We start from the raw sequence: 13,839 nt of genomic DNA on the forward strand, positions 1-13,839 counted from the left end.
CGCAAGTGATTGCGGACAGGCAACAAGGTAGGTTCCTTTCGCAATGCACTTGCATGAGGCTAATGGTCTTCATATACATATGGTTTCTGGGCTATGCAGACCGCGTTCTGATAGTTTATGTTCTTAGAACCACCAATGATTTTGAAGTCTTATGTATGGTAGGGCACCTGCCTGTATATAGACGCCAGCTTTCAAGGATGTATGTAGTTCAATTTGTCTCGGTCAACTGCAGAATATCTTGATGTCCAGCCTGATCGCCACAAAAATTTCACGACAGAAAGCTCAGAATATCGTAGATCCCCTTTGACTGTCCCGCCTCATTTTCCAACTTCTTAACCATTTGATCCGCCTCTTCCAATAAGGAAGCGAGCCGTTCCCGGCAGTAGTCAAAACTCCCCGTCGAGTCGATATACTCAACAGCATACTTCTTCACCGAATCGTCCTCGCTCCGCTGCCGTAGTATATTCAGCAGATGGTGATTGTTCGGGTTACTGTTAATACTGTGGATAATCAGAAAGGAAAATTTGCCCTCCGTCAAATCCTCGCAAAATCCCTTGTTCTTGGTGTATAGTCCACTCTGTAAGTTTTGGTAATCATCCCGAATCTGAAAGATCACGCCCAGCAAGTCTGCTAGTTCGATGACATTGCTGCAAAAAGTCAGTCTGCAGTGTAACAAGAAGAGCTACAAGAGCTGTGATGGGTATATGTTTGTAATACGTGCCTTTTCGTTTCGCTTTCCAACTGCATAAGCTTAATCGCCAGTCGAAATAGGCCACCAGTCTTGTTGGCGATCATCTCAATATAGTCCTCCTCTGTGGGACAGGTTAGGCAGTCCCGCCAGTACAAGTCCATACCTTGACCGCGGTGCAGACGAAGCAGTTCCTCTGTGTATATTTCGTACGCTTCAGGATGATTCAGTTCGCGGAGCCTTTCCTGGGCTAGAAAGTACGCATAATTGGCAGAGTTGATTGTCTGCGCAATACCAAAAATGCTATGGGCCACTGGGAGGCCGCGTCGAAGCTTGGAATTGTCCTGAATGTCGTCGATTCTATTAAGGGGTCAGTGGGCTCTCAAGATACTGTTATCTTGGTTTAGGTGGAAGCTGAAGAGAACATACAGAAGGGAGGCCGTGTGAAGCAATCCAACAATTTCCGTGATAATATTCAACTTGTCCTCAGGAATGCGCAGCCATTCATTGAACGCGTGAATGAATTTCCGACGAATGTCTTTTCCAGGGGATTTGAGAAGATAATCAAGTGGCCCTCGAACAATCTGTTTCTGTGTATCAGACAGTGTTTTTTTCAAGAGCAGGAAACATCGGACCGACTTTCTCCTTATCCAAATAGCTTGCTTCCGACTGTTGGGAACTGGCAGCTTCGGCATCTACGTTGGTGGGCGATGAGGGTGCTGAGGCAGGAAATAACCCCGGTGTAACAAATGGAAAGTAAGGGGTACTCATCTTCCAGACATCAGGCGTAGCTGGGTTAAACATTGGGAATCCCAGCATATTTGCGCTTCTTAGAGGTCAAAGGCGCTAAATAGCTCAGGTCTTTATGAAGAAGAAGTTACCAGAAAGCTAAATACGAGCTCCCGAAAAACAGGCACTACTACTTCTATGTACTAACATTTAAGAGCACAAGTTTGTTGTGAGCCTCATGTGATACGGTTGTATGTCCTTTTGCTACGTGTTTTGCTGTCACCGCACGGCCCGGCATGGCTTTGCTGGTCCATAGTCATCAGCGAATTAGCAACTTAAAAAGCACGTCTAGTCAGCAAAACATCGCAAAGGACACCTCTTCATATGACGGGTTATCCAAAGAGCAGTAGGTACCATATCAGCTTTGCGAAAGCTAGTGGCAAACTGCTTCGCGTCCTTATGTCCCTCTTAGGTGGTTAACAGTATGTTTGCCAGTTCAAAACACGACCAGGTCGCTTGGGTGGTCGGAGAAAGTAAAAATTGTTTTGATAAGATTACTCCGTTCAGCTCCCTGACCCGTCTCCTTAGAACACGAAAATGGTCATTATGTCCAGCTACTTAGTGGGATAGCAAAATTTGAAATGGCCATACAGCACAACCTCGCATTGTTGTACATGCCTTATGCTTGTGCGCCAGTGCAAAGCTTATGTGAAGTAGCAATGGGAATTTCATAGAAGAAGAAGCAGGAGTTGGCCTCAAATCAGGAGTAATACAACAAATCCCGCCACTAGGTAACATATGCGTCTATCTGGATATCCGGTTATGCCTTCACACTTTTGACATCCATTTTCTCCTTCCGACCCCATACTTCCAGCCAGTCCTTCACAGAGGCACTCGATTTCTTCAAATCCCACAAACAGGCGCTACGCACGTCCTCTCTCTGGATGACCCGTAAAGCATTACGGATATTATAGGGTGAGCCGTATTCCAAGGCACGCGCTACCAGATAACCCTGAGGAGCGTCCATTGCCACCACTATAGGAAATGAGAGCTCGCCGTTGCGCAGGTCCTCTGCTAGTGCACCTTTTGCTTTCGCATAATCGGTCGAATACACATTCTTGCAATCATTTTGCAGCTGTGAGCACCACCTGTGTAGAAATTTCGTCAGCCAGGTCCCACTATTCGGGTATGTTTGCGCATACGCCACCGTAGTCATGGTAGCATCCATGGACTGATCCTCTAGTACCAGCTGACCAAGCAAGCGAAACAATGCACCTGTCTTCAGCGACGCCATTCTACGATATGCCTCATCCCGTTCCTTTGGAGCCACTGGAAAGCTGGCAAGGCCATCCCTTCGCCAAACAAGGGACATGTCTTGGCCTTCTAGGATCTCCTCCAGACACTGCATTAGAAAGGGTGCAAGACGAGGGAATTCGTGGACGGTTCGATTCAAAAGTTGCGTCACGCGGTAGTAGGCACGGTTCGCAGTCTCTGAAGGACCGTAAATCTTGTGCGCAGCGGGATGACCCTTGCGAAAGTTACTCCCGTCCGATATCTGATAGGGTGATTAGCTCTAAGTCCAGGTTTTTATTGGGGCCACTATACTTACATCATCAACCAAGATTAAGCAGAGGTGAATGCCGTCCATGATCTCGAGGATTATCTGGTACTTCGGCGGGTCATCCAACTTGAGATTGGGCGCCAGCTTGTCGACGAATGGGGCCCAGTGGTGTTTACCATAGATCTGACGGATATAGCTGTAGGGGCATTCTAAAGAAGTGATCCGAGATGGCTGCTTTTTGCCAACAAGCCAGGCCCGCTTTGTTGTTGGGAGTGGGTTCAATATGCGATCCCATAATAGCGCGGTTATCGGAACGGCCAGCAAGGCAAGAAAAACCAGCGAAGTTTGCGGAAGATGGTGCTGGAGGCGCTCCATGGTGATAGCCATATTGGAGGATGGGGAAGGCTCCATATAATTCAATTGACTAGATGGTATACGCTTGGGTATTAGAACTAGAATTATATGGTAGCCACGGGACGTACAGTGTAGATATATGAATGAAGTTATCCCTCGAGTGTAACTTGGCTGTTAGCTCGCTAAAAAGTCAAGAAGGTCCTTGTCTTCTAACAAACAAATCAGCAACTCCGCAGAGGCTAGGTACCCAAAAGACGCCCAATTAACTGGTTACATCGGGCTTATCATGAAAGTTGCTGCGCTTTGGCGGCTGCATTACATGTCCAGATTCACTTAGTGCAAATACAGCTTTTGACTACTGCCCCACTTCTATATGCGTCCTCGATAATTCAGTCCCTAGTGTTAATTATACGCTGCAGAGGCAATTATTAACCCGGGTAGGTTTCTTTGGCTTTATATCTTAGGTGTTTGATCTTAATCCACATCATGGTGATCGCACAATCAAATCACACAATACCAAAGCCATCGCTATCATTTTTTCCGATAGCGGCCCATTACTATGATTATTATGCCACTGTGTCTACCTTGTGCAATATTTACACTCCCCTTGTAGAGCTGAGGAAACTCCTGATGTAATTTTAGAATCCACGGAAGATTCCAAACAAAAGTCTTAACACGTGCCCCAGATGTAATTCCATCAACGTTTTGTGGCAGCTTTCAGGTAGCAACATATTTGTAAGATAGATACTTCAATGCAGCTTTCGTCATACGGCGCCGGCGAACGCCACATCATGAATGGCAGCAAACATGTTAGCCATCCGTATCCATGGCCAGCAGTATGTCGCCAGATTCCCAATCCGACTACGCACATATCCCAGAGCCTTCTGACCAAACGAAAATTTTGGCAGCTAGCACCGAGTAACAACGCTTTCATGAAAGATATGACGAGAGTACCCATCGCATGTGATGTGATCGTGCTTTCTACATCAGACATTGTAAGCCCTATGGAAATTCCACTTTACCTGCCTTAAACGTTTTTGGTGTAACTCGGGCGCTACTTGTAAGTACCACGGCGTACGGCTAGGAAATGCTTGATGAAGCGAGGCAATCTGCCCCCGGGGGAACCAAACTCCGACACTCTATCTTGCTACAAGTTAGTATATGGAGTGCGACAATCATTCCAATCAATCGAAGTAAAAGAAGCCCAACCGGCTCTGCTGATCTGGTTTGTTCTGATCCTGACCAATTCACACTAACATGGTAGGTTGGGCTTGTTAATATGATTAAATGCCCAACCACCGAAATCCGCACGGAAAATTAGGGATCGGATCTCCTCAGAGTTGGGTATCACCATGCACCCAGTGTTTTGTGTAGTTAGACTTATAGCAAATAGAGGTATCACTAGATCCGATATCTATCTCGTTATACTATGTCCTGCAGGTACATCAACCAGTATGCGTTTTGAATCCTAACACGCCTGCTCAGAGATGAGAACGCCAATCGGCCCAGTAAATACTAACTGTAAAACTTACTTTTGTAGCCAGACATCGCTTAGAAGCAATGCTCTTATCAGATTCTGAGTGGAAGCCGCGTGACTTACGAGATGCGATAATATTGGGTCTTCCAATTTACGGTTCTGACCCACTACTATTACGCATCATTATATTTCCCTTGATAATCCATGGACCCAGGCACAATATGTATTCACATCCCCACATCTAAAGCAAGGCAGGTGCACCACATCCCCAGCATCTATATTTTACTCATTATACTATTTGAGTAGTTCAGACATGACCGCTTCTCAATTCACGGTCATAATAGTGGGAGGGGGGATTGCCGGTCTCACGCTAGCTCATTGCCTCCGACGAGTGAACATTAACCACATCGTACTCGAGAAACGCAGCGACATATGCCCGCAGGAGGGTGCGTCAATCGGGATACTTCCCAACGGGGGTAGAATATTGAGTCAATTGTCTCTGTTCGAACATATTGAGCCCCTTATCGAACCCCTTTTTCGAACACACATCACCTTTCCTGATGGATTCTCGTTCTCGAGTACATTTCCGAAACTTCTCCATGATCAGTATGGCCCATTCCTCTTCCTTCTTCTTGAGATAGATAAGATTATCATGATCTAATCTGGTCGTTGATTGTAGATTCGGTTACCCTATTGCGTTCTTTGATCGCCAAAAGCTCCTCGAGATCATGCACACTCAGTACCCGGATCAATCTAAGATTCTCACAAATCAACGAGTTACCAAAATTCGGCCAGTAGGAAGCCGTGTCAACGTGATAACCGAAGCTGGCGTAACGTACACGGGTGACTTAGTGGTAGGCGCTGATGGCGTCCATAGCAAGGTGCGCTCGGAGATGTGGAGGATAGCAGATACGGTCCGGCCTGGGTTAGTTACCGAGCGTGAGAAGAGTAGTAGGTATCATTGGCCATAACCGTATAGGTCTTCGCTCATTCATTCCTAAGGTATGACAACCGAATACTGCTGTATATTTGGCATATCATCCTGTGTACCAGGTCTGGAGGTCGCAGATCAAATCAATGCGTTCCATGACAACCTCACCTTCATTATTCTCGTTGGGAAGAATAAGCGTGCTTTCTGGTTCGTCATGAAAAAGATGAAACAAAAATACACCTATCCCAACAACCCCCGCTTCAGTGTGGAGTACACAACGCGAGCATGTGAGGAACTGGCTCATCTCCATCTGACGCAAGGTCTTACCTTCCGTCAGGTGTGGGACACCCGAGTGCTCGCTACTATGACGCCGTTAGAGGAAAACGTCTTTCAAACCTGGTACCTTGACCGCATCGTTTGTATCGGCGATAGTGTTCATAAGGTATGTATGCACGTGGTACTCTTTACAGACTTCGATACTTGTGCTTATATCTTCATGGCAGATGACACCCAACATTGGACAAGGCGCCAATATGGCGATGGAAGATGCAGCAGTCCTAGCAAATTCTCTTCATGCAGCTCTACTCCAGACGAGACGACAGAGGCTCTCGGATTCGGAAGTGCAGGTACTCCTTCAAGAGTTTTACTCCAATCGCTATAGCCGTGCTAAGAGCATCTATACCACTTCACGATATATCACCCGCTTCCAAGCACGAGATGGGCTTGTCAATAGGGCGCTTGGGAGATATGTCGCCCCTTTTCTGGCGGATGTTCCGGCGCGGGTAGGAACCTCGACTATTCGGGGAAGTCCAGCAATCAATTTTCTGCCGTTGCCGGAAAAAGACGGGCCTGGATGGAAGACGAACAAGTCCGGTTCAGGGTTCCACTACGCCATGTTGTTCACTCTCTTGCTTACCGTTGCTATTTACTGGTTCTGGGGTGTATGATTACTGTATCTGTTTTTTTTTTTTTTTTTTTTTTTTTTTTTTTTTTTTTTTTGCTTGGCCATCGAGCGAGGTGTCTATTCATAGACATTCACATCTTGGAATGTATGTCCTAGTCTATGCATTTACTTTTACTATAAATTCATGAAACAAGACGTTTGATAATGTACGTCTACCTCGATGGTTGCAATTTATATTATCCAGTAATCATTCTAAATAAAATAAATTACAATAGACTCTCGAAGCGACATACAGCTATATGTTTACCCACAACTACATCAGTGTAGTCCAAAGCATCGCCATTGCCGTTCCGATCACCGGTAGCAACGACCACCGAATGCCTGCAGAAGCACCCCCGGTATATAGCGCACTAACTGCGCTTGCGCTTCTTGTCCTAGTAGCCACGGCCGTGCTCATGTCAGCTTGGTGACTGCTCTGGGGCCACACATATGCTGAAGAGGCGGGAGCAGTCTGGTTCCATCCTGACCCTGACCCTAAGTAAGGGGTGTACGAATACGGGGAGGCAGACACAGTGGGCTGAGCAAAATTGGAAGTCTGGGCCATTGTGATGGTAGTGCCGTATTCGGTACAGGTTCCGTCATTGGAGCATGATTCGACAGTAATTGTAGTGGTGTAGACTGCGTCTGTGTCTGCACCTGAACTGGCATTGGACACTGCGTTGGAATCTGCGGCAGAGTCCACCTCTGATTCCGCACCCGCGTCTGCACTTGAGACTGCACTTGAGCCTGTGCTTGAGTCTGCAGCTGAGTCCACATCTGATTCTACAGCCGATTCCGTAGCTGAGCCTTCACTTGATTCTGTACCCTGAGAGGTAGTCTCTCCAGCATACGTGGGCTGCGTTCCAGATGACACAGAATTAGGGGAGCTACCGGCTGAGTTGCTAGCTTGGTGGCTTGTAACAGAAGTCGTAGAAACAGTCACAGCATCAACTCCTTCGGCCGGAACGGATGCGTGATCTGGATATACGGTGTAGACGGTCGTTGCTACAACGAAGGTCTGCGACGTGACGTAACCGCCTCCGAGTGGAGAGCCACTGCAGTTATCTCCAGTGCAGCCCGCGACTGTTGCAATGCGGGTGCTCAATATGGTAGAAGTGGTGAGCGATGGTCCGACCTCGGATACTCCTGTGGCGGAAGGCAGAGAACCGTTCGCCTTGGTGCTTGTGATCTTGGGGACTGAGTACACAGTTGAGCCGACAACCAGCGTCTCCGTGCTCGCATACGTTGTCTTTGATCTCAAGGGACAATTCGTCACAGAAGAAGGACATGCAGTCACGGTAATGATACGAGTGCTCAAGATCGTCGAAGTGGTAATGTCAGAATCACCCATGCTACCCCCGCTCTTACCATCAGCCACGGTAGCCGAAGGAGGATGTGCGGTCTCGGTAATCATGGCGCCACTGCTACCAGTGCTGTCAGCTACGGGGCACACAGTGGTAGAGACTACCAAGGTCTCGGTAGTCACATAGGTTGTTTTCGACCTGAGCGGGCAGTTCGTTACCGAGGAAGGGCACGCAGTTACCGTAGCAGCGCGAGTGCTGAAAACCGTGGAGGTTGTGAAGTCCAATCCACCACTACCATGACCCTTGTTGGCAGCACTGTCCGTTACTGTCGGCGAGACAGAATCTGTCCGAGTCATCCCAGCGGCCTCGGTGACTGGGCATATTGTGGTAGACACCACAATGGTCTCCGTGGTCACAGAGATGGTTCTGGAGCGCGCAGGACAGTCCGGGAGTGTGGATGGGCATGCAGTAATTGTGGCCGTACGAGTAGAGAGAACTGCCGATGTGGTCCACTGCAGCATGGAAGAATTGGTGACAGGTGCAGCCGACAAGGACGTGGAAAGACTCATCTGGGGAAGTCTGGTCCAAACAGTAGTTGGCGCAGGGACTGCGCTGGATGTGCTCTGAGAGTATATGGAAACAGGGAGTGAAGAGCTCGTGATAGCTCCGGAATACGCCGAGCACTGGCTTCGCTGGGGCAAAGGCCGGGATACATAGCTCCAATGCGGGTGGGAAGCCGCCGAGCGACTTGGTACCGGCCTTGAACTGGGAGTTGGCGACTCCCTCACTGACGGAGCAGAGGGTGAGGGGACTGGACTCGACGAGGGCACCACGATGATTGATGGGGTGGGTGTTGCTGCCTTCGAAGAAGGAACAGAAGATGAAGAACTCTGTGTGCAAGGCCTGCGGCTGGGCAAGGACCTTGAGCTATAGGACCAGTGATGCTGCCTATGTGTGATAGCAGATGAAGTAGTGGTAGAAGTCACAGCTGCTGGCTCAACAGCCACTGTCATGGCGACGCTCGCTTGCAGCAATAACGAGGCGAGGATCCATCCTCGCACCAGCAGGTGACCCATCATGACAGCGATTGACTCAGTTCAGCAGTACTGAACGAGGAGAATTTAAACGAAAGTAGGATTAAGAAAATCGGTATTATTCAGGTATCATGAGACATAAATGAATGACTTGCGGTTGGAATCCGAGAATTGACTGTCAAAAGAGAGTGTGAGAAACCGAGCCCTGATCCTCTCTTGCAAGAGGCGGGTCACTGTATATAGATCACCTCAAGATACTATTTCGGTCGGACAATTGACAAAGAGACTACAAATAGGGAATACACACCCGACGGAGCTAAAACCTGGTTCCTGTCTCAGCCTTCGTATTCAGCTGCACTATTGACGCCCACTGGATCGTGGGTCTGTCAACGGCGGCGAAAATAGCCGACCCCAATTCCCACCCAGATTCAAGGACGGAGTACTTATTGCGAGGCACTCCGAACCTACCAGAGGTTCTGAGTGACTGCCATACACTTAAAGCTTATATTCTATCAACCCGTGAAAATGCCAATCCACGGATTTGTCGTCGCCGCGGGCTTTCTGCTCGGTCAGGTCGCAGCTATCACCCCCGCGGCCAGCTCCCCGGTGGCAAGCAGTCAGGCCTATGTGCCCTCGGTTTCGTGCCGTACGCAGCTGGGAACAAGCTCGTTGGCACTAGTTCCTACCACTATCATTACTCGCACTATTCATGACCCGACACCGGTTGTTGTCCTTTCGACGACGCAAGACACCGTCACTGTGACCCCTGACGCCTCCACTGTGACCGTCACAGACTATGAGACAACTACAGCCGTTTCAACGGCTGACACGGTCACTGATATTTTCTCGACGACCTCGACTGAGTATGACACTGCAACAGTGACTATCACTCCCGCTGCTGTCACTGCCATTGTACCTATCACCGTCTCGACCACGAGCACCAGCACGTCCACAGTAACTAGCTCTTCGGGCTTCTCTCCGATTGCGGAGACACTGCCTACAGCTACTGCTGCCAAGCGCTCCTTGATCGAGCAGGACGATTGTTCTTCTTGGTTGGACGACTATGAGTACCCTCAAGAGGTCGAGTGCCACCAGAAGATCATTGTCAAGACCACAAGTGTCTCCACGGTCACCGAACCCCCCGCGACTGCTACCGCAGTCACTCCTATCTCCACCGTTACTGTGACCAACACCATCACCAGTACTTCGATTGTGGTTCCTTCCGATGTTTCGACTACACTCAGCTACAGTACTACTTCTACAATCACCGAAACCACATCCGCAGCTGCCGAAACAACCACCGTGTTCTCAACTACCACCGCAGTGGCCGCAGTGGCCACTGCCACCTTTTACGAGGCGTGCGGGTCTAGCAACATCGCTGGCGACCCTCTCTCCTCAGAATTCGGCTCTTTCGCGGGTCAATACATGTACCTGATCGCCTTCACCAACGTCCCCGGTGAAAGCTTGACTGTTGGCGACACCAGTTCTGCATATGATTGCTGTGTCAGCTGCATGGAGAGCTCCACCTGCGCCATGTCCTACTACAACGCCGTTTCTTCCTCCATCAAATACTGCTATCTCATTCATACAACAACCTGCTCGCAGTCTTCTGTTTACGCCAGGGCGTCTACTCATGACACTTCAGCTACCATCCAGATGTCTAACGGAAATTGTGGTCGTGTTGTGGGCGTACAGGGATAAGGTTGTAGCAAATGTAGAAGGAATTGTACCATAAATAATAACTCGTCAGATTCTACCGCTTTCAAAATCCAGTTCTCTGTTGGAATACTCTCTTGATTGTCCTCAGTAGAAATTAGTCTTTATTCTTTCACCAGGTTGTGTAGACAGCTGACCCAACCCCTCTCTACGTCTCGAGTCAGTACCTCCCCACACATTATCCACACTAGTTGAAAATCTCGACCACATAACGCCGCTTTGCCACTCGTATCGCGGAAATTAAAGCGACATTAGCGTGTAGCCATCAAGGAAACTCACGAACCCGATCGGCACATTTTACCTTGGTAGCCATCGTGATCAGGTACCCGGTGGGTCTGATTGGCCGGGGGATTTTTAGCACCGTAAGGGATGGTCCAGACTGGAAGCTATTGCGCCACTGAGCCCTTTGGCATAGGAACAGCTCGGATATCTCCGAGTGCTAAGTTCGATGCCAAGCTGATGTCGTAGTTTTGTTCTATTGGCGGATATATATGCCAATGGTAAGTTGGGGACTCCAAACTTTGTGCTCGCAAAGTGTTGTTTGGACGATGAGAGCGGATGAATCCAAAGCTAAGATAGCCGATTCTGCTATTATTCTCTCGCCGAGTTATGAAGGTCGTGGACTTTCCCTGCTTCGAACCGCTAAACAGATAATAAAGTGCCTATGATAATGGGGGTTGCTGGGTAGGTATAAATGTCATCGTCTAGGTATAATACGCCATGCGCCTAGGCCTCTCAGGCTGGTAGCGGCCTACTCATGTCAGTCAGGCATGTACGTGTCGTTGAGTCATACTGTAAGTAGTCGCTCCGTCAATAGCCATGTGACTATCAGAAGAGATCCGTTGTGTTCAATTGGCCATGTCGTCTAAAATGCCATGGTATGAGTGGTTGCTGATTGGATAGATAAGGTAGCGCGATTTAAGGCCGCCCTAATCAACGACTGTTGAACGTCAATTAGCCGCTGCGTGCATAGCCCCTTCCACTGTCGCTTAGGCTGCAAAATTCGTGCAGAGTCCAGGTCCTGGCATCTATAAGGCTATTCTGTGAGTCACACAATGATTCTTCCAGCTTATTTCCCATTTTGCAACTCATGTATGACGCAATACATTTAACCCAGTGTCAACCGCCTATGGCAGGGAAGTCCTTACTTGGGATTTGATTTCCAATTCAAACACTGAACTTATCTTTTTGTGGAGATTGAATGGCGAAAACATCAATGATGAATGTTGTCTTCATTCCTATGTTATGAGTACTACATAATATTCCTTGCAGAGTGCAATTGTCGTACTAATGATCAGCAGTTCTTGGGGCTCTAAAGCCCTCGGTCAGCCATAAACAAGGGTCTCGCTTGCTAATTGTGGTCTATGTGTTAAGCCACATCATGCATTAGATCAACAGCGAGCCTCTCCTGAGTCACAACTAGGCTATAGCCTGCCGGCTAAGGTGTCTATGCCGTCATCCAAATTACAGATACCCAGTGTCTAGTCTGTTAACGTTATCCGAAACGCATGATCAAAATGCTGCTTTAGTCTTCTTCCTGTGAGGCTGCACATCAGTTGCCTTCGCATCATTGGCTGATACTACTCAATCACTCCACTTGAGGGCAATCTAGAACGCAAGAAAGGACATATTTGCTCTTATATGTCTTCTCCATCACATGCTTGTCTACCGGAATGTCGCTGCCTTTGGCAGCCAATATTGTTGCCTTGTAGCATATATACCTCACTTCAATATATCAGCCACATTTAAAATATAAAAGCCACCTCGTCGCGAGCAATTGTCTTCTCCATTCAGCATCGCTTCATCACAACGGTTCCACACAGATTCTACAGTCTCACTTTCCATCTCCTACAAAGAAGAATTTGATTTCAAATATCTACCTTCGGAATACATATAAGTTGCTTCATCTCGCGCAATTGTTTTTTTTTTCCTATCCAGCATTGCTTCATCCAACGCTCTCAATTCTTCTATGATCCCACTCCCCAGCTAGTACAAAGAGCAATATGAATTTGAAGTCGTCATTCAAACCACATTATCCAATCACCATGTCCCCCACAAATCGAGTGCCGTCTATGCGCATGAACCCTTCTGGAGCGCGCAATATTCCCACATTCATCGACGAACTTGCTAAAGATGAGGCGAAAAACCAACCTAAGGGCGACTCGGAGAGTACCTTTTCCGACGCTTCGACACTTCAAGGCAACGAGCAATCTTCGAAACTGAAACGCGGGCTTTTCAGTAAGATTCGTTCTTTTTCGCCATCCGGAAAACAAGATGCCGTCAAAAAGTAGATGAAGGGGGTGGTTTTTATTGGATACCGGAATCTGATTTGAGTCCTTTGAGAGGGCGGCTGCGGTTTCTCTGTGTCCTTTGCATAACGTGTGGTCTATTTTCATATTGTTCAGCCTATTGTCAGAGATGCGGTGTACGGTGTCTGGCAATTTTGTGTCTGTGCTAGTTGACATCCTTGGGCAGTGGGCGCATCATTTGGATGGGTGGTTGCTCAGTGGTTATTCGGAAAAGCACATTTTCATCATTTTATTCTAGTAAAATCCCAACTTTGAAAACCCAAGTCTCAAAACCACGGTCCTCTCCGTATGTTCCCTATTCTCACTCTTGCAAATTGACCGCTTTATCAATGGCGTCACTGTGCTCGAATGGCGCCTCGTATCAATACTCACTAAATTCCTCCGCTGCTGCTAAAAGCCTCCGAGCCTAGCTTTTATCTTGGTTGGAAGTGAACGACTTGCCATTCACCGCGATCCGAATAGTGCTTTCACATCCTTGAGAGCAATTCCTATCAGTCGCTCAGGTAGTTCTGCATGAGTAGCTGATTAGGTGAACTAGGAGGGGCAGGAATGACGCATGATGTGGTTCCATCTGAGAAGGGTTCAGTATACGCTGTATGGAGACAGCTTATGCTATTGGTGTGTTTTATGCAAGGGTGGGCTTGCGGGGTCATAATACTTGGTACTCTGTTTTCAAAGACCACGGAAGTCGTGGTGCACTGACCCCTTGGTTCTTGGACTCGCAAGGCTGCGTTGTAGGCGGCATTAACATGGGTGTAGAGGAAACCGGATAATACTTATCAGGATTGACAAG

The 13,839-nt window shown here is 48.1% G+C and overlaps 5 protein-coding genes across 5 annotated transcripts; 2 read left to right on the forward strand and 3 right to left on the reverse strand.

Moving 5' to 3' along the window:
• Positions 1-268: 268 nt before the first annotated feature.
• BO87DRAFT_313773 (FPP/GGPP synthase family protein) lies at positions 269-1,507 on the reverse strand (the record flags this gene model as incomplete). Its single annotated transcript, XM_025619630.1, has 4 exons — positions 269-682; positions 718-1,048; positions 1,118-1,272; positions 1,328-1,507. 4 exons carry the CDS (start codon positions 1,505-1,507, stop codon positions 269-271), a joined length of 1,080 nt encoding a protein of 359 aa, XP_025477493.1.
• A 730-nt stretch (positions 1,508-2,237) lies between these two features.
• On the reverse strand, positions 2,238-3,365 carry BO87DRAFT_313855 (prenyl transferase AtmC; the record flags this gene model as incomplete). The annotated part of the gene is made up of 3 exons (XM_025619633.1): positions 2,238-2,565; positions 2,620-2,972; positions 3,027-3,365. 3 exons carry the CDS (start codon positions 3,363-3,365, stop codon positions 2,238-2,240), a joined length of 1,020 nt encoding a protein of 339 aa, XP_025477494.1.
• A 1,757-nt stretch (positions 3,366-5,122) lies between these two features.
• Positions 5,123-6,687, forward strand: BO87DRAFT_313766 (FAD-dependent oxidoreductase; the record flags this gene model as incomplete). The annotated part of the gene is made up of 4 exons (XM_025619629.1): positions 5,123-5,415; positions 5,489-5,760; positions 5,812-6,182; positions 6,244-6,687. 4 exons carry the CDS (start codon positions 5,123-5,125, stop codon positions 6,685-6,687), a joined length of 1,380 nt encoding a protein of 459 aa, XP_025477495.1.
• A 203-nt stretch (positions 6,688-6,890) lies between these two features.
• On the reverse strand, positions 6,891-9,063 carry BO87DRAFT_417813 (uncharacterized protein; the record flags this gene model as incomplete). Its single annotated transcript, XM_025626840.1, has 3 exons — positions 6,891-8,242; positions 8,283-8,914; positions 8,974-9,063. The coding sequence occupies 3 exons, from the start codon at positions 9,061-9,063 to the stop codon at positions 6,958-6,960; spliced, it is 2,007 nt and encodes a 668-aa protein (XP_025477496.1). The 3' UTR covers positions 6,891-6,957.
• A 452-nt stretch (positions 9,064-9,515) lies between these two features.
• Positions 9,516-10,778, forward strand: BO87DRAFT_378657 (uncharacterized protein). The gene has a single exon (XM_025623849.1). The coding sequence runs from the start codon at positions 9,547-9,549 to the stop codon at positions 10,720-10,722; it is 1,176 nt and encodes a 391-aa protein (XP_025477497.1). The 5' UTR covers positions 9,516-9,546; the 3' UTR covers positions 10,723-10,778.
• The last annotated feature ends 3,061 nt before the right edge of the window (positions 10,779-13,839 follow it).

This window comes from Aspergillus neoniger, assembly GCF_003184625.1.
Source record: "Aspergillus neoniger CBS 115656 unplaced genomic scaffold BO87scaffold_26, whole genome shotgun sequence".
NCBI lineage: Eukaryota > Fungi > Ascomycota > Eurotiomycetes > Eurotiales > Aspergillaceae > Aspergillus > Aspergillus neoniger.